The sequence below is a fragment of the Psittacula echo genome, assembly GCF_963264785.1.
Source record: "Psittacula echo genome assembly, chromosome: 5".
Classification (NCBI taxonomy): domain Eukaryota; kingdom Metazoa; phylum Chordata; class Aves; order Psittaciformes; family Psittacidae; genus Psittacula; species Psittacula echo.
In genome coordinates, this window is record NC_137739.1 from 17,028,167 (window position 1) to 17,049,527 (window position 21,361).

Genomic DNA, 21,361 nt, shown 5'->3' on the forward strand with positions numbered 1-21,361 from the left:
CAGGAGAAGTAACCTCATCCTGTGGTAGAATAGTATGGCTTCAAAAACCTCCTGAAGTGCCAGAGCTGCACAGTGTGCAACTTCCAAATGTATGATAAATGCAATAGAAATATATTATAAATAAGAGATTATATGGGATTTTTCAGTTCCATTAATCAGTTACTATTCATTCTAGGAACAGGTAGTTAAATAAAGACTTCCCTCTTTAGTTGTACATTTCAAATTCTAACTTAAGAATAAAATAAAAAAAAACACCACAAGAGATCTGGGCTGTGAGAACCTGTCAATAAAGACAGTACACAATCCCATCTGCTCAAAGCCCTCACACTACACTACCTACCTGAAACCTGTCTTCAGATGTATGGAGAATGTAACTTGGAAAAGTTCTCTTTGTGGAAATGTCATGGGCTTTTCCGGTACTCTGCCACTCCAAAAGGCAGATCCGGTTTCGGAGCATTGCAGCTCTCACTGTACACAGTGGAATAACACATCATTAAAAGAGGTCTCCACCAAGGCTTTGCTTTGAAGCTCATGACTGGTAACTGAGGGCTATGGATCCCTGAGCTCTCCTACTCAGCTGCACTTGCACACAGATGGCTCTGACTGACCAGATGGCTTCTTACAAAACGTGTTTATAGGAATAGTTCCAAAACACTTTCTGGTGGTTCAGCTTATTTTCTGTAAGAGACCTGCAGATGGTTCCCTTTCGCTACCTAGAAGTTCTCCAAGACCTCTCTCTTGAACTAGTTGTTACACAGTCTGCAGCTACTGATGCTGATATTTGACTGTGAAAATCTAAAGCTGGCAATTTGCTTAAAATACTCTCCAGAAAGAGAAACTTTAGCAATTATAGATCAGCCAGTTTACAGCTGTAGAATAAATATTACAAACTGGTTTGCAGGATTTAGTAGGCCAAAAAGTAAGCTTTTAAAGCCAAAATTTCAATTCAGGGAATTCATGTAAATTTGGGCAAGGGTGCTCTTGTTTAACTTGTGTTCTTTGCCAACATTACTGCCATGGCCAACAAGAGTAATTAAGTGGGTATCAATGCTTTAGGTTTATAATTGTCATGAAGCCCAACATCAGATTCTACTAACCATGAGGTTCTGTAAGGTAGTGGGCAAGAAACTTGCTCAAGAAGGGAAGGATTTGTGAAAAGAACTATTCACATCTATCAGAGGTATCTGTTGGGCACACATGTGCCAAATGCAGCAGTGAGGTACCCGAAACAGTCCTGAACGACCATGCTATAAAGTGCACTTAACATCCACATCTACCATTGCATGTCTATTCTAGTAATTGTCACTATACAGATACCTGCTGAAGATCTTAAAAAGTTATAATGAGAGAAAAAAATCCTCATATCAAATAAAAATACCTTCTTTTTTTTTTTTTTTTTTTTTTTGCCAGTATGGTGATCTTTGATCAACTGGACTGTACATAAAAATATGTTTGAGGATTTTAAATGTTTGTGGACCTCTGATATTGACAATTCTGTACTAATTTTAAAACACTGTATTAAAATTGAGGGCTTGGATTGGAAATGGACAGAAAGGTACAGCTTTGGTAGTTTAAAGCATGAGAGCTCCCCTGTATTGGAAAGTTGAAACCATCATACAGTAGGGACAGCAGAAACACTGTGGCATTTGCAATGTTTGGGCTCATTCTCAGCTATTGATTGTTGGAGCTGCAAACTCCTCTGTGCTCTCCTCCTCTGGAAAAGTCAGCTCCAGCAGCATAATGCTATGGACAGAGAGGAGAACTAGGAAATGAAGTGTCCAGACATGTCTACTGTCATTTACTAGAGACTTTAGCAAAATAAATAGAAAATAAAACCCTTTTTCAATTAATTAGGTTGGTTGTTTATTGATTTTTTTACTACTTTTTGTCTTTCGGAAGAATCCTACTCAAGTACTCATGTCAGAAACTGGTTTACACTGTAAAAAGAAACAACTAGACAATTGCAAACAAGAGTATTAGACTTGGCTTCCTTTACAAATTATGTATACTTGTTAATACACAAAAAAAATCTGAAACTTTGATAATTACTGTTACTTGAAGGGAAGAAAGGAAAAGCCCTGAAAGGATTCTTAGTTATTCAAGTAGAAATATGTTCTACATGCTTACAAGAAGAGTTTTTATCAATCCTGTACAGATGTCCATCTCTTTCAGATGTAAACATTACAAATGGCTGATACTCTGAAAAACACAAGGATCATCCTTATAAAACGATCAACTGGAAAACCTGTCATTCCTTGGTTAAAAGAAAGATAAATTATTTGCTAGGTCAATTAAAAATGCACTTTGCAAAAATATATTCAGAGCATGAGGAGGAGAGAATTGGAGCTCATAGATCTGAGGATTAAAGGAAGACAAAGTTTTATCCCAGGAGCCAGACAACAGGGACACTGAATGGCCAACAAGCTGGTCAGACCTACAAATTAGAGGAATCTCTTCTTATCAGTCTTAGCTTACTTAGCTGGGGTAACAAGTGAATGCAGAATATTCACTGAACCAAGCCTTCTCATGTCAAGATCTTAGGTGGAGTTGAATCTTTGTACTCAAGAAGAATTTGTTAAAATACCAAAATCACCTACGTATGGGTTTGGTTTTTTTTCAAGGCTTACTTTCAAAGGAAAAACATACATTCTACATACTATTTAAGCAAAACATTCTATGCCTGTGGTTAACCTCTTCTTTTGTCACTCTTTCAGCTACCATTGTTATTTCAATAAACGAAAGCAAATCCCAACCACTTCTAATGAAATGGCCTTCTTTTCTGTGTGTACAAAATTAGTAATAGAAAATAAATCCCATGAGAGTTTTTCCACATTTCCTCTTTTGTTTCCCACCATCTTCCTTTTTCAACTCATTTCCACATACATTCTCTTCATTCAGTCCAAACTGTCTTTTCCTTCTGTTACTTTTCATAGCACTCCCCTGTTCTTACTCTACTTCTTTATTCTTAGTCCCTACCTTCTCCAGTTTTTCTCTATTAATTCACATCAACAGCCATACCACCATTTATTACCCAGTACTTTCCCATATATTGTTTCTCTTTACACCTAATTCTTCTTTCAACAAACTCCTGTGCTGCCTTGATTCTATGTAGCTGAGTCAAGTTGTTCTCACAGTTCGCATCTAAACCCATTCTCTCCTGTACAATCCTCACATCAAGTTCTCCCTTTCAAATCAATTTCCCTACTTCATCTTTCATTTGGCCCTCATTTCACATTTTCTTTAGTACAATATAGACCTCAGTGCCCTATTGCCTCTCTCAGGTTTTCAGCCACAGAGACCTCAGAGCATGACACTGGAGCATTGTCAGGACATCCTGCTGAGTCTTGGATGCGTTTTTATTCTACTGTTCTACCTCCCAAAATATATTTTGTGAAAACTACTAGTTTAAGGCACTTTTAGTACACTTCCCCAGGCTGAAAACCTCTCTTGAAAGTTCTTACTGGACAAGTCACTCCAGTTAAAATAACTCTGGTGAACAACCGCCTACTGTTGCAATCTGGACTTTTCTGGTTTTATGCACTGCTGTTAAATTAATCTAAACCAGAACCTAGACACTGTGCTGTGAACCCTAACATATGATAATGTCATCCTCTTGGGTTAAATTCTGTTCCAATATGCTATTAAATAAATAGATCAACTACTGCTGATAGACAGTAAAAAGAGGGTGAAGTGAGCATATTGGTACAAAGCCACAATGCTTACAAGAAACATACATTAATTCTGTATTTGAGTGGCAGGTAAAGCCATCATATGGCTAACCTGACAAGAACAACTTCATTCTTTTATTCACCGAGGAAAATCATGCCATATTACAAAGAAAAAGTTTGAAGAAGGCTGAAAGCAAAGAAAAGGTAAAGTGATCGTTTGATACCTTATTCCACAGTAAAATGCTTTCATGCCATCAAGAATGATGGTACTTTGCAGCACTGCACACAATTGCATCAGCTTCTCCAGTATTCCACCTGCCACAGCTAGGATGGAAAAATTTGTTTCAGATTCAAAACTGGCATAAGGAGCTATAAAGAACATTGGATCTGTTGTTCAGGAATTAGGTATGGACAAAAGAAGGAGGATTTTGTGTGTGTGTTTAGAATTAAAAATAGTTTCTGATTCAGCCTCACCTCCATCCCTGGGAAAGTGATGGAACACCTTATCCTTGGTGCCATCTTAAGGCATATCAAGGATAAGAGGGTCATTAGGGGCAGTCAACATGGCTTCACCACGGGGAAGTCGTGCTTGACCAACCTCATAGCCTTTTATGAAGACATAACAAGGTGGTTGGATTATGGCAGAGCGGTGGATGTGGTCTACCTTGACTTCAGCAAAGCATTTGACACACTCTCCCACAGCATCCTCACAGCTAAACTGAGGAAGTGTGGACTGGATGGTCGGGTGGTGAGGTGGACTGCAAACTGGCTGAAGGACAGAAGCCAGAGAGTTGTAGTCTATGGGGCGGAGTCTAGTTGGAGGCCTGTATCTAGTGGAGTGCCTCAAGGGTCAGTATTGGGACCAGTATTATTTAATATATTCATCAATGATTTAGATGAGGGAATTGAGTGTACTGTCAGCAAGTTTGCTGATGACACTAAGCTGGGAGGAGTGGCTGACACGCCAGAAGGCTGTGCTGCCATCCAGCGGGACCTGGACAGGCTGGAGAGTTGGGCAGGGAGAAACTTGATGAAATATAACAAGGGAAAGTGTAGAGTCTTGCATCTGGGTAGGAACAACCCCATGTTCCAGTACAGGTTGGGGAATAACCTATTAAAGAGCAGTGTAGGTGAAAGGGACCTGGGGGTCCTAGTGGATGGCAGGATGACCATGAGCCAACACTGTGCCCTTGTGGCCAGGAAGGCCAATGGCATCCTGGGGTGTATTAGAAGGGGGGTGGTCAGTAGGTCCAGAGAGGTCCTCCTTCCCCTCTACTCTGCCCTGGTGAGACCACATCTGGAATATTGTGTCCAGTTCTGGGCCCCTCAGTTCAAGAAGGACAAGGACCTGCTGGAGAGAGTCCAGCGCAGGGCAACTAAGATGATTAAGTGAGTGGAGCATCTCCCTTATGAGGAAAGGCTGAGGGAGCTGGGTCTCTCTAGTTTGGAGAAGAGGAGACTGAGGGGTGACCTTATTAGTGTATATAAATATATAAAGGGGGAGTGTCACGAGGATGGAGCCAGGCTCTTCTCGGTGAAAACCAATGGTAAGACAAGGGGTAATGGGTACAAACTGGAACACAAGAGGTTCCACTTAAATTTGAGAAGAAACTTCTTCTCAGTGAGGGTAATGGAACACTGGAACAGGCTGCCCAGGGAGGTTGTGGAGTCTTCTTCTCTGGAGACATTCAAAACCCCCCTGGATGCCTTCCTGTGTAACCTCATCTAGGTGTTCCTGCTCCGGCAGGGGGATTGGACTAGATGATCTTTTGAGGTCCCTTCCAATTCCTAATATTCTGTGATTCTGTGATGCAGCTCACCAAATGCACCTGGGCAAACACTTGCCAGTCAGGCAATTCTGCAGGAAGTGTATCATCAGTGTAAGGCTTTGCCAATGAGCAATAGAAAACGAGGTGATTCGCATTTAGACCTTAAGCTACAAAACTCTGCAAAGGGTTTTATATATTCTCTCAGTTTAATGGCTGGATGTTGAAAAACTTGTTGCCTCTGTCTACCAAAATAACAAGTGATCTCCACATTTATGTAAAATATTTGTTTTCATCTACCAATTTACTTCATATCTGTGCAAGATATAACTACCATCCATTCCCAAATATATCCTACATGTTCCAGTTTACTCTTCGGAAGCATCATTCTCAGTTACCAGGCTAATATGTGCTGTAAAAATCTCAGCAGAGAAAGTGGACAGGTAATTGACATTTTTACTCCTGGGCTTCAAGGAGTGCGGCTCCTTCGTCACTGCTGCCACTAGAACTGAGCAAACCACCAACCTGACCGTCAAGGTAGGACTAAACTTCCCAACCACACACAAGAGAAAACTCTCACAAAATACAAGTCCCAGAAGCTAGGATTTTCACAGGCAGGGAAGGTATTGGAGAGTTGTAAGTCACAGCCACCTGCAGTAGTGAGACACAAACAACCCCTTTCCTATTCCACAACATTTTTCCCATCTGTGATGACTTGTTGCTAAATATCCAGAAGTGGAGCTGAAATACATCAGCATTCCAGCTAACTTGGCTTTATTCAAGATACTTTACAATGGCAACTGTTTTGATCTAATTCTGAAGCATATTAAAGATTTTACTTTATCGGTGTAAGTTAACCTGTACTTTTGAGTACTCACCATTGCAACTTGTTGTTATATTACTACCTTATTGGCAGAAATGTGAATTTAAAATAACAGCTGAGAACTGTAAGACACAAAACCAGAGATGGCAGAGATTAAAATTATATTTTTGCAAGTTCTGTTCTGGTTTAATTTTATGCTGCTTGCAAAGTAAAGAAGATAATTACAAACGTATTCTCCTTTTTTTGGCCATCCTCAAAACTTAAAATTTGTTTCCTGGCTCCAGAGCCCATTCTCTGCCCCCAATTTCAGAAGCACCTGCTGCAGTACAGGAATGCTGGAATATCTAGAGAGTTCACTTTTTAACAAGAGAGTGCATGAAACTTGCCTGTTACCAAGGAAACAGGATTGCGGCTGTAATGGCACAAAAATTAACTGTCTCTGTGTTCATTTATGAGACAAAATCTTAACCTCTTCTTGTGCTGCTCCAAGTTAAGCATGTTAGGAAAAAAACTGTATAGTTTAGAAAACCTGTCTCTTGATAAAGACTTGCTGAGTTTATTAACAAGCAGTAAAAGAGAAAGACGAAAACAAAGAAGTAAATCATAGAATCAAAGCATCTTGATCCAACTGGTTTGTTAGTAAAACACTGAGCAGCATCCCACCTCAACCCAAGCTGCTTGGACCAAGAAAACCAGTTATGCAAAACAGTTGCATTGTACAAACTGGGAATCAGGTGTAATCAAGAGTAGTAAAGAGGGACTCAAAGTGACACTATTTCTCCATGTTGTAAAGGTGTTAAATGAAAAAATATTAGGTAAATTTATGTTTTCATATTTTCATGTTAGGCAACTTGGCATTTTCACTAACTCTTAGAGCCATTTTTATTATTTGCAAAGACAGAAATCGATCCATCAGAAAATGCACAGCACAGTTAAAAGCTCATTTTGTACAACACTGAAGTTTGCTGTAACTTTGAACGTGGGTTTGTTCAAAATAATCTCTATTTGTTTCAGAGCTTTGTAAGTTGGTATTTATGAAGGAAACTGATATACCAAATAGCTACCAAAAGCAATACATAAAGTAGGTTTTGAAGTGGGTTTTGACTGCTACTGTCAATCTACTTGAGATTTTTGCCCAAGTCTTTTAAGCCATGCAATCATGGAGAACAGTTCTTGCACATTTCTACATCTGTAAAAGAAACTCCATACCGTAGCCTCTCCCTCATTTGTTTCAACAATTTCAGGCACACAATCCCAGTATCTGCTTCAACGTTTTTATTTTCTCAGGCAGGACTAACAAGGGTTTATTCTGAAGCAACTATAAAAGATCACAAACACTAAAATGCTTCCAATGGTAACTGAAGAATATTCAATTCTAGTATGGTATACACTAAATTATTCTCCTCAGAAGCACTGTAAAGGTCACTTTGAATACGAAGAAGCATGATAAAAATCTACTTGATGAAATACACTCAACAGATACCTATTTGTGAGGCCTGTTGAAAAACTCCTAGCAATTAACTTCGTGGAGCAAGTCTCGCTGTCTTTATTGAGATGGTAATCAGTGTAAGAGTCATACTATTTGAAAATGAAGGTTTAATGGCAAGACTCAACAATGAGGCAATAAATACAATACATAAAACTCTTCAGTATTATGGAGTTGCTGTTTGACATACCAGCTTTATTGAGCATCACACCAAGGCAAACAAATGACAAACACCTTTTCTTTGAGGTGTTTTAAGTCCTGGAACAACACAACACTGAGGTCATTGGGGTGAGTTTAGAAGGATGTGTGTCAATAATACTTTCACTGCTATCCAGAATCTGCAGGAGAAGATGTCTTCAATTGTACATACACTGAATACTGAAACACTTCTGGCTCAAAGTGCCTTAAAAGTGAAAGACTGAGAAAATGCACGTGAGAGCAAGAAAGAATGAGCAAGAACAAGAGAACAGGTGGGCAGTAGTCACACACATGCACATGAACATGAACAGATTCTGTCACCTGAATAAAACTTCTTTACATTGGGCACTGCTGGCAAACTTCTCTTAATTTCTCAGATTTCCAGCTGCTGGAAAAAGAAATACAACCTACAGAAATGCAACTGAGAGGAATAACTAAGAAAACCAGAGTTTCTAGTCCTTTGAACTTTAACAATTGAAAGACTAACAACTGCAGAAAGAGTTTTAAAAATATCCACACATGTATTTTGACTCCGAATTTACACTTTGCTTAAATTTTGATCTGAAATGTAAAGGATTACATTTGTATGTAAAGCACATCTCACTGATAATTATATATGCCTCCCGTAAATCATTAAGAACTATGCAACCAAGTTGAAGTCAGCAGGTATCTTGAGTGCTGATGGTTGTTTGGACTGCATCTCCATTCACAGCAACTGTCTGAAAACTGTGAATGCTGCTACTATTGCAATGATGGACTGAAAATTCTTTGGCTGGAATGTGTATACATTAACTCAAGAGGGGTTATCAAAAGAAAATTGCACATTAAGAAAACATTGCTGGAATGATGTCAAATCTCTCAAACATGAAACAGAGAATGCCACAACACAGGCAGGGGAAAGGAGAGGAACACAGGGAACAAGAACACAAATCTGGCTATATCATTGCTCTGATCACAAATCAGATTAAGGAGCTTTTCTTTCTAAAATACTTCTGATTGTATCTCTGTACTGCAAATTGCCCCTTGGGATCAAAAGAGAGAAGAGCAAATAAAAATTCTTGCTAGTACATATACTTTATTCTTCCCAGCATAGGTGGCACCTTCTGTAAGTATTTCAAGGCAGTGTTTTTCCATACACACACTTTTAACTGACAGAAGTGTGCTGGAAAAATTCTCAAAACTAAGTAGGACTTGGTCAGTTATGTACTCAAGTTAAAACAGAGCTTCCTTAACTCTCCTGCTACATCTTTCACACACAATAGAAAGAAACTATGCTATAGCTTGCACTATGGAGGCACTCATCTTCCACAGACAACTGCCTTTTTCTATCTCAAGTAACAGATTTTAGCATTTATTCAGACCATTTAAAACCACTAACCACTGGTAATAAAGAAATAATTTTGCAAATCTTACACCTGAACAAAATAGGAGGATACAGGACTGTCCTTCACCACATGGAAAAGAGTAGGAGAGTTGCAACAAATGCTGACAGACTTGACATACTTTTCCAATGACTACCTACAGGTTTAGTGTCCCATACTTCAAAGCAGGATCAAAGTTTTAATTATTTCACAAATAACCTGTTAAATCCCAAACAGATCAAAACCTACACCTGTAACAACATTTTCATTTGTTTGGATAAAACTAGCTTTATAAAGCCAAATGCTTCTAATAAAGCCTCAAGTACCAGCATTTTCCCTTACTTCCTTACTATATTGAACCCACCTACCTTTTAACATTAAGCATCCTCTCTCTCTCCCTGCTTATTTTTGTCCTCTCTATCACTGTTTCTACTCCTCTTAATGCATTTCTTCCTTTGTCATTTTCCTCCAGCATTCATAAACCATCTCAACTACTTAGACAAGGGAAGGGAAAATTTAACACATTTGTAGAACGTTATGTAATACACATCTTCAAGGTCAGTATGTGCCAAAACACAAAAGACAAGGTAACACGATAATACAAGTCTTGCAGAAACAAGAGAGATTTAAGTATGAATTCTCCTATGTTTTTATCAAACAACTTCTGCCCTACTTCTTCACATTTCAGTTAGATCAGAACAGGCATGATGCTTTTTTAAAGTTTGATGTCAAGCCACATTGATTATAAGAGACTAAACCCAAACCTGTCAGTTACAAAGTGAGGAATGCAGAAACCAAGAATAAGAGTGAGACAACCATATGTTTGTTAAGAATGGTTCACTCCATTTCAAATATTTTAATTCTATCATCAGCAAAAATTCCACAGAAGAACAGTACATTTTTGCAATGAAACTTCCTGCATTATCTGAACATTCTAATCAAGTTTTAGATATCGAAGATATTTTTACTGCAACAATAATCAGTGCTTGGCAACACATTTCTACTGAAAGATAAATATTGCATAATGTCTCTACATAGTTTTGTAAGTAGAACAACAAATTAACATCTCAATAAATTAGTTTCATTAGCATGTTTCAAGCATCAGGAGGTGCTTTACTAATTAAAAGTCCCATATTTAAGCAAATTCTATTCCCAGTTTGTTCATGTAAATTATATTCCTCTTTATCAGAGTACTTACTTGCTGTTACAGAACATAACTGAGATTTGTTAAAGAGATACTGAACTCATTCAGTGCCAAGTTGACAACACAAGCTGCCACTTCAAAAGATGCAAGCACGTAAAAACTGGCCACTAGCCACAATGCTTGAGGATGAATTAGCTGAATACTATCACTTCTTCTATTGGAAAGCACAGATAAGTACACTAACAGCTTAAAGAAGCATCATGCCGTCACCAACTCTTTTTTGAGAAATTAACCTATTCAGAATTGCATTTAAAACTTCCTCACTTCACATTGACATTGTTTTGCATTACTTCAGGGATTTTTTGTTTGCTTTTGATCTTATGATTTATCTGAAAATGCATCACCAGCAGAATATTGACACCACATACACTGCACAGTCAATGGACAGTACAATTTTGCTATCTTACTGGAACTGGAAATAAATTCTTGTTTCCAATTGCCCCACGAACTTTCAGGTTGCAACTGTAGCCTACCGTGTTTGGTGGCTAAGCAAAAATTCAGTTCAAAAATCATGTTACTAGTATCACCCCAAACACATACGTAACTAAACACCACTTATCCTACAAACAGAACTGAATCAATGCTTAACTAACTATATAACCATACCCTAACTACCTGGATGTCAAAGGCATCATCTCAATGAACATTCAGCACTCAGGTATAAACAGTCATCTCAATACCTGAAAATATTCAAAGCTAACTTTTTCTGCAGAATAAAATTATAAAACAAAACCAATTTTAATTGTCTTAGACTTATGTGTGTAAGCTTTTGTTTGCCTATGTTATATAGAGAGTACAGAATTCAAATAAGAGCAGTCCAATGCATACCTGCTGTATTAACTATAATTTATATTTTGTTTTAAACTAGAGAAATATGCTTCAGGATTATGCTGCTTTTTTTCATAGAATCATCTTTTAGATATTCATCCAGAAAGACTGGTGAACTAAGAGCTCTCTGCTGCTATAAACTCAGTACTATCAGTCCACTAACCAAGTAAAGAGAGAAAAGAAAGAGAGTATTTTAGAAACCTCTCTGTAGCTATAAAACTGATATCTTATAAAACATAAAATGAAGCAGAGAATATTAGAACATGACATGAGCAGAATAAGATTTTTCACCTTGAGATTGAGATTTAAAGTCCTGCAAACGGAAATCTATAAACATACAATTCCTTTAAAATTTTTATTAGTTCATGCAAACCTCATCTTAGTACTGTCACCCGCCAAGAACGCAGTAAAAGCACTGTTTCAAGAAGTTTTCCTCCTCTATATGTTAACATATTGATGTCTATATATCTAAAGATGTTATTTATAATAGTATTCCACAAATGTTTATGTGAAGAAGTTTTAGCTCATTCTTTAGACTAAACCAGTGCCTGTATCTGCTGTAAACTATCCTCTGTCGAGATGAAGCTACTGAATTAAATACAACCAACAGTTTATAGTTAAAGTCTAAGCAAATGTTTGTATCCCTCTAAAATATTTTGCAAGTAACTTCAGAAGGGTCAGTTTTCAATTTCTTTAAAATTAACTCAGAGATACAACATCCATAGGAACCTCACCATCATTTTCTTGTAAGATTTATTTCATATATGCTTGAAAGTAACATTTTAATACTAGCAATGGTACTGTATAGAAGTGAACATTCTTTTTACCTCTCATACCTTTATATACATATTCTTAGTGACACACTGAACTGCAACTGAAATAAAGATGATAAGAAAACCCCCAAATCCAAACCAAACCAAAATTCTTCAACCCTTCAAGAATTAACATCTATTCTTCCACATTATTTTAACTTTGTGATCTGGAAAAGCAAAAGCAGATACTTGGCTTTACATGCTGTTTAGTGCTAAATAAGTCTTGAGAGGAATATTTGTATGGCAACAACTTTTAGTTTTGAGTGGCTGATGTGTTGGTACTGAAATTTGCTTATTGGTTGGTACCTGTATCTCTCTACCGTGCTTCTCATAACGCCACCTTCCAGGAGGGAAGAATCATTTGCAAAATGAGAAAGAGAGGTAGAAAACAGTGAATTTTTTACTACAATTTGAATTGGTGACTCAAAGACAACAGACACAAAACAGCTAAGAACAGAGCTTTTGCTATCAAATATGCTGCCAGTAATGCCATCCAGTGAAATGAAGACAACCTATTTTTGAGCATTAGATCCAATCATCATTATGGAGAACTGACGACTCCTCTGGTGTTCAAACACATCCCGCAGACATCAGTTTCCCAGAACCTGCTCTAGTCTCTTTTCTGATGATTAACTGAGCAGGTTTTCTGCTTTCTTTAAAGCATACATTTGAGCAGCTACCACAAGAGAACGAATGTCCAGCTCTGCAGCTCAGCAGAACATGTAATAGTTACCTAGAAACTGTTGTAACATGTAGCTGTGGCCTAGAAAACAAGATAAAAAAATACTCAGCAAAGTGATCTGTGAAAATATTCACAAAATTCTGTTTACACTATTCTTGCATATATTTTAATGCAAACATTTGCATTTGCAAAGCAAAAGAGTCCATAAAGTGGCAGAGTTCTTGGTATTTAGCTAACACTTCTTTGCCCAGGGTTTATGTAAAACACAACTCAAGTTAAAACTGCAGGTTGAGATTTTGAGGAATAAGACTCTTTGAGGCTGGAAGGCACCTCTGGAAATGGCTTAGCTAATCACCCTGTACAAGGCTGCCCACAACTGTGGACTGCACAGTCTTTAATATCTCCATAGATGGAGTGCCAACACCTCTGGACAACCTGTTAAGAGTGTTCCATCACCCTTAATGTACAAGATGTTCTTTCTCATTTTTCCTGTATTTCAGTTTGTGCCCATAATGAGGATGATGGGAAGAAAGATTTTATTTTCCGAAAAATAAGGAGATCTGATACAGAAAACACAGAGAGAAAAATGGAACATCACAACAGTTTAGTGTTTCTTGTCCCAACTTCTTACTGCTTTTAGCTTTCTACATACTTGAAATTATATAACATATGATGATGATTTGTGCTGAAAGACACTATTATATGGTCCAAAGAATTGTGATGTTAGTTGCCAAAGACCCCTCCTGTTCCTATTTATGTATTGACAAAGAGCCAATGTGTGTGACATTTTTTTCAGACAGCTTGATAAAAATGTTATTAACACACAAGTATATGTAATAAGTTTCATTTATCCATAATAAACCAATCCTGAGTGCAAAGAAATGTTATTTTAACTAACACGTATTAACAGACAGGCCTTCACCAGCAGCAGATGCAGCAAACTCACTCACCAGAGCCAATTCTTGATTTAGGTTTTGCTCTGCGTGGACTGGAAAATTTAAACTTGTGATGTCAATTTTACTATTAAAGAGGATTTTATTCAGCATGTAAACAGACAAACAGGCAGAGCCAGAATCTGTTACTTACATTAAGACATGAAAGTGGACTATAAAGGAAATTATTTGACTAAACCTGTGACTGAACTAACACAGCATTTAAATTGAAAAAAATACAAATCAAGATTCCAGATGGTAGAGATTTACAACAGAAAGAATACACATTAATGACAGTTCACAGCATAAGGAATCAAAACAAATCAAATTTCCATGATTAACTACTACCATTTGATACAATAATGAAGAGAAATGCTAGCAAACTACTTCACAGTATTGCACTGCAAATTGTTAACATATCCAAGTTTCAAAATAAAATTAATTTCTTTAGAACAGTGGTAGGCTTTTTTCATACAGATCAAATAAAATGTTTTGCCTCATCAGATCTGTGTCTGTATGAAATGACTGCACTTGGAAGTAAGAAATCCTCAAAGGAAAAACCTCGCAACAAATATTGTAGGCAATATCCTCCCAGCGTTTAATAACATATGGATTCAGTCCTAGAGACACTAATCTTATTTTCTGTTCACCATGATCATATTCTAGGATATAATTCACATCTTAAAAGTGATTAATTAAAACTGACCCTGTATTTTCTATTAGATGTCTGACAGGCATAACCTTTATGGCATTTTTCATTTTCACACTGAAATGTGGTCATTTTATTTTGCAGCAAGAAGAAACTCTTTAAGACCAGGCAATTATTTTTTTATTTTATATTTCATTGCTTGCTAACAGACAGAGCTGATGTCCCACAGACTTTCAATGCATGTTAAGACTGCAACTTTTTCTCCTAGGCTGAGGTATTGTTACCCTCTGCACCACAGTCCTATGACTAATATCTCAATGCTAACTCTTTCATTAATAAAGATGTAACCAGTAACTATACACACATATGTGCTAAAAGCACAAAATATATCCTCATTATTATATGTATTTACAATGGTTTATATTATATTATTAACCCAAAATACTAGTAAATCTAACAGACTAGAATAATTGCAGGTGTGGTACAAAGGTAAGAAACATTTCACAGAGTCCAGCACATCTGAGATCTGTTGCCGAAGCTCAGAATCCATTAAGGAAGGGCAATACTGGAGAAGCTGGCAATATGAAGTGGAACTGAAATTCATTTCCTTTTAGACGCTTTTTCTTACTCACCAAGTGCCAGGTCATGACTTTCAGAAAATAAAGGACATTGAGAATTCAAATGACAGCCCAGCAATAACGATACTTTCTAAAATGTGCTCCTCCTATTATTGTCTGGAAGACCTTTCTATTAATCTAATATTGCTGTTCTATCTGCAGAGGAAGAGCCTATATCTCAGTAGAAAAATGCATTAAAACCCCACTTTGTTTGCTGGAAATGAGGTATACAGTTAATTTGCTCACAGCTAAGCTTTTCTAGAATCCCACTAATATTCCCATGGAGAACGCTCTACACTAGCTAAGAGAGAATGCTGACGCATCTATTATTTGAGAAAAAACTCCAAGGAAATAATTTACAATACATATACAAACAGAATCTTTTTGCCACAACATCCAGGGATCAAAGAATATTCTTGAATCCACTACAGTCCATTGCTTCAAGTGATGTGTCGCGAATCATGAAACTGCCAAATGCAAATATAAACCCACTAAAAATAACTATAGTCTTTTTGCAAGCTGTGGCATAGCTATACCCAAAAATGGTTAGCATCAATCAGCGCATCATACTGGCATTTACAAATTGCTGACAAATGGTGTTAGCAAGTTTCCTTGAGCAAATCTCCTAAAACACATTTATTTCCTTCAAGGTAACTGCTTTATTTTCTAACACAATTTTTCACATACTGAATTGTACCCCTATTGAGAAAACAGGTTACTGAAATGTGATGCCTTCTCGGTAAAACTTTGTTCTTTCAATGAAATTAATTGTATCTTATTCCGCTCATTACATTTATTAGAAGAAATAGGGCTGAGTTTGGTTTTTTGGGGTGGGTTGGTTTTGGGTTTTTTTTAGGTGTTTTTTGGTTTTGAAGGGGCTTTTGGATGTATTTTCAACATTTTACCTACAGGGTAATGGTGTTTATTCTGACTTGTGCATCACTGGTAGAATCCATTACGTAATGTGATTTTACATCTCCTATGCAGGTCCTCATACCTGGCACTTTAATAAGCAAAACCATGAGATCTAAATTCTATTTACACACTTATAAAAGAGACGAGATGATCTCTCAGAAAGCAAGTTAATTGTTTAGGGCTGAGGAATAAGAGGAAATTTGTCTTCCCTTCCTGCTTTTAACATAAACTAAGAGATTATAAATAAACTATTCTTGAAATGTCATTTCTCAAAGTAGAATAGAAAGATACTGTGACAACAGTGTATTAAGATGAAAAAAAAAACCACCTGAAAAGCAGGATCATTGCTTTTCCATCAGTACTGTATTAGCTCATAGTTATAATCTCACAGCATGGTCACTGTTGTTCAGTGCTGCTGAATTAATGACTTTTTTTAAAAATGTGTGAAATTCTAATAATTGAAATTAAATGAAAATCCAAAACCAACACAATTCTGGTTAAAGCACGTAAATAATGCATCACAGTTCCAGTAATTAACCGCTATTATCAGTATGTTTTCCATGAGTTCAGGCCAAAGCTTCACATAAATATTGCTAACGAATATTCAATGTTATTTCCTAACATAATAGCTTCTGGTGGAAAATGTTGTCTCCTTTTCTCACATTTTAATATTAGTTGTGTTGCTGCCTCTATGACCACTTGTACTGTTGAGGTAATGACAATTATTACTACAGAAATTCAATGTACACTTGAAACCATCATAATTTGTTAAAATATTCTGTGCCCCACAAAGCTTGAAATTACATTTCTTTCATAAGCAGACTGAAGCTGAGCTACCCCTGGCTTACAGATGTTATTCTGCATTATCTCTTGTCTGTGTACAACTCAGGATAATCAATTATGTCCAGGAAATGAAAAGACAGGACCTTAAACAGCAGTTAAAGCTGCAAGTTATGACATGAAGTTGACAAGAAATTACCAGTTCACTACTTTCCACTGCGATACTCAACCAGCTTAAAATAAAGTATCATTGGAAAGGAGAACAAAAATTATTTGAATATTGAGTTGCAAATGTATTTTGCATTCACCTCCCCTCTCTTTAAATATGAAGTACATGGACAGCTTCTTTAAATGACTTAACAAAAAGCCACACAGGAGCCTCTCAACTGGAAGTACTTGAAACCATTTCAATCTTTACAGCCTGTTTTACAACCCTTAGTCAAATTCTACAAAATAAGTTCTTACGGAGAAAAAGGTAAAGTCTCTTGAGACATCTGTCCCTACAAACATCAATTTGCCATTTACTCATCATGATGTCTCATCAAATTGATTTTTGCTTTTTCAAATCCAGGAAAAATTGAACAAACATGAATGGCACAAAATACATCCTGGCATTCTTCCATTTATCTACTACATTTTCTGACAAAGATAGGTTGCTTGAAATAAAGTTTGAACTTGGAAAGCTGAAACTCTGCCTGAGCCCATGCAAACAGTATGTATGCACATATCTACTGAAACATATTAATTTTAAATCAGTCTTGACTCTGCAAATTGATCCATGAATTCACAGTCATGGATGCACAATGCCTGTGCAGAGCTTCGTGGACAGCAAATGTAATATGATGGTTTACTATAAGTGTGTGTTAAGCCTCTACAGAATTCATACAGGTCTAGTACTGAAAAACCATTATACTGAAAAATTATCAGTGAAAGAAATAAATTGAGACCTCTTTCAGAAAGATTTTCATTAATATTTCTTAAGTGAGTCTAAATATTATTTAAAAATACTGTAAAAATGGTGTTTGCAGCAAAATTGAAAGATCTGAACAGATGATATGCCTTGTATGACTGTATATCAAGAGGTTTGTTTTGAGATTTTTACCAGATGACTGTATTAAACTATTTCTGGACATATTCAACATTAACATTAATGAAATCAAAACATCCATCAGGAGATTGCAAAATTCAGCTAGATAGCTTTCAACAACTTGACTTTTTAAGTTGGTTACTAAGTCCTTACTAGTGCTTCACCCTGAGCCCCAACATAAATTTAAAAACAGAAATACAAACCCCACAGAAACAAAACCAAAATAAACCTGAAAAATGCAAAAGAAATCAAAAGCATCTCATGTTTGAAGAGTATGTGTGGATGCAGGTTTTGAGGAGCTTAGATATTTTTCTAAGCTTTACACAATGACTTTTGTTCAAAGTCACCATTCATATCACCAACAATTACTAGATATGACTTTAAATATAACAAAAGCAGTTGTAATTTGAACAGGAGCTTTCTATTTAAAATTATACTGGTTTACAGATTTTGGAGATGCTGGCATTGTATCTTAAATTGTAGTGGAAAAGCTTAATATTTTCTTGACTACTTGACAGATACTTACATGAAAAAGGGCATCAGCTGAATAAGAGTCTCTTTTTTGGGACTGGCTGTGAATTCTGGCACAGTTTGAATAATTTTGTTCATTACACTCCTTAGGTAATTTTGTAACTGCTTGCGTCGCTCTTCCACAAACTTTGCATCCTAAAAATAGAAATAAATATGAATGGCACGAAGGACAGGGTTTTCAGTTCTATAATGCAACTGAAAAGTCCAAATAAAAATTCGTTGGCAATATGTAAAAAAATCCTTGACTGTCCTTCTTAGAGATGAAGGAAAATCATGCAATCTAATAAAAACTGTTTTGCGAAAACATCCACTGACAGGATGCCAAATTCTCTCCTTGGAAGAATGTCTCTTCTATGGAATTATTTTCCTAATAGTAGCTCTCCACAAAATGCTACAGTCTTAGCAAGGCAGTGCATAACAGTGGCATAGAGGCAGTGGCATAACAATTTATGTGATTCTTTTGGAGATCTGGAATTACGTCTTTGCAGGAGGATATATCAACTTATTCCCACAATTCCATCATAATTCATACTTCTCAGATGTTGGGTACACAAACTCCAGAATGGATTAATATTTTTCCAGCTTTTTCATTAGTATGTAAAGAAATTATTATTTTGTGGTTGAGTTTTCATATAGTAGCTTGATTTTTAAACATTATATTACAACTGTCATAAAAATCTTAAATTCCTATAGCACTCTATATTTTATATTATATTGGCGCTAATAAATAAAATAGTTCTATGAACTCCACATTCTGCTGAGGGACTTGAAAATTAAAAGTCTCATGCCATGCATCACGTAACCTACAGCTAGCTTCAACCTTTTCCTGGGAGGGATCAAAATTACAATGAACTATCATATAAAGTCTACACATTTGACAGGATGAAAATCTGAAGATTATTACTTCCTTAGATAAAACAGAGTAATTCATCCTCAAAGTAAAGATGCTCCTTCAAATTCAGGACTGCTGTGGAGTTCCTAGAACCTTTGTTGATTTTTTGTTCTGTTCTTCTCTTTCATTAGGAAAGTTACCAGGAACAGCATTATTTTTAGGAGACATAAGAAAACAAGCAAAGACTGTGAATGACATTTCTTAAAGTAGTCATTTAAATTCATAGAATTAAAACAAAGAAACAAAAAACTTCCAACCAATATGAAAGTACATTTGCAAATACAGGCAACTAATCCTGTATACTCAAAACAGCCTCATTTTTTATAATTTAAGGAAGTCTTTTCTGCTCATGTTTATTTGCATGCAATTACTTAATAACGTGTAATTACTGTAAAATTTATAATTGCTGAAGACACTCACACTTATAGGCTTCAAAAACTTAGGCAGTTCTTGTGATGTTAACTGAGCTCACAAGATTCCAAAATCTATGTTCATTTTGTTTGTTTTACAGATATGAACTGACACAGATGTTCAGCCCTGTTTCACATTCCAGTTTAATATTAATACATGTAACAATCAAGATCAGTGTGAAAATAAAAAAAACTCTATGTTTTATATTGTTTGCTATTTCTTTTATAGCAGTCATATTGTTTTTCAGCAACATACACAAATTGTGTAGGAAGTGATTCTAGTGTTAGCTGATTTACTGAGAAATGAAAAAATGAAGTCTGAAACCTCTTGGAAACTGATGCTTTATTAAAAGCCAAAGCTGCATTGTTGGCACTTCATCCACTCTGCCACCCAGTACTCCACAAGTGAGTAGAGTTACTACTCAAATGGAACAGAGCAACAGGTTGCTCTATGCTCCACTGCATTGACAAGGTTTGGACAAATGTGTGGAACAGAAGTCTACACAAGCTGTTGAGAGAAATTTTAATAAGTGGTGACACATAATATTAGAATAAAATAGAATGCTAATAAATAAGAGTACTGAAATATTGATTAACTAATTTCATTATTTTTCCTCTTCTCACTAAGAGTTTTGTCCTTACTGGATTCTTGACTAGCTCAAGGAACTTGTCTTCCCATCTTTTACTCAAAGGATTTAAAGTGTTGCGTGATCACATCAGTAGGGACACTAATTTGTTACCACTGGCTGTGTGAGGCAGAAGATAAAGTGTGGCACACAGGAGGGCTCAGAGAGGAAGAAAAAAGTTTGTGGAAAAAATTTGGTTCCAAAAGCTTTAACCACATGAGTAGCTGTGATGCTTGGCACATGAGACCATTTCAGTTATGGAGTAATCATCTCATTCTCCTACTTGATGGTGTATCATGGAGGCAGGAGGAGCACTGTTTTGATCTACAAGCCTGCTCCCAGTGCAGACATGGCCTCAGCTTTGAGCCACTCCAAAGAACTGGCCTCACCCCAAGTACACATCCTTGATTCTACTTCAATCATTTTCCACCAATTATGCTTTCAAGCCCCCATTTACGCTTTTCAAGAAAATCTCAATTTTCCACATTCATTAGCACTTTTTCAGTTCTTAAGGGATTTTTGGTCACAAACCTTCAACAGCAGTATTTGTAGTGAAACTGCTTCAATTATGTTGAAATATACTCTTCAGCAGAAACTGCATTCTTTTAGTACAACTCCTGTACAGCACATGCATTTAAATAAATACATCTCCTTTCACAGGCAGGACCACTTTGTTACAAACACAGGAGCAAAATGCTCACTGTTGGCACTTTCTATCCCCTATGTTATTGTAAAGAATCCCATTAACTACAGATAATAACAGCAAAGAGTTTTCTAATTAAGACTGACACAACATGCTTAGAGAATGCATTTTTGCTGTTTAAAGCTGATCTAATTGGTGCTTATGATATAGCTATTTTTCTGCCACTTTTCCAAGCAAGATACAGAAAATCTCAGAAATCAAACTCAGCCTGAAAACAGTCAAAACTGCTCTTTTAGCCTGACAAAAATTTAATCTTAATCAAACACTAAGCAATCTACCTTGAGGTTCTGTACCAGGTACAGAGGCTCACTGTCCTTACCAGAAGTAATGTAACCTAAGGGCAAAACAACTCAGCTGGAGGCCTATACTTTACCATTAGACATGCATTTTG

General features: G+C 36.5%; 1 protein-coding gene across 5 annotated transcripts in view; it reads right to left on the minus strand.

Moving 5' to 3' along the window:
• The window catches only part of SNX29 (sorting nexin 29), a 128,322-nt gene that overhangs the window by 13,177 nt on the left and 93,784 nt on the right, over positions 1 to 21,361 (minus strand). For 2 of the 5 annotated variants that reach the window (XM_080617428.1, XM_080617426.1), the window contains 2 exons: positions 18,335 to 18,474; positions 12,880 to 12,909 (listed from right to left, as the gene is read on the minus strand). In XM_080617428.1, the coding sequence (XP_080473554.1) occupies positions 12,880 to 12,909; positions 18,335 to 18,474 (170 nt within the window). Of the gene's footprint in view, positions 1 to 12,879; positions 12,910 to 15,414; positions 15,494 to 18,334; positions 18,475 to 21,361 lie in introns of those variants that run through there. The other 3 variants (XM_080617429.1, XM_080617427.1, XM_080617430.1) reach the window with 2 other exon arrangements.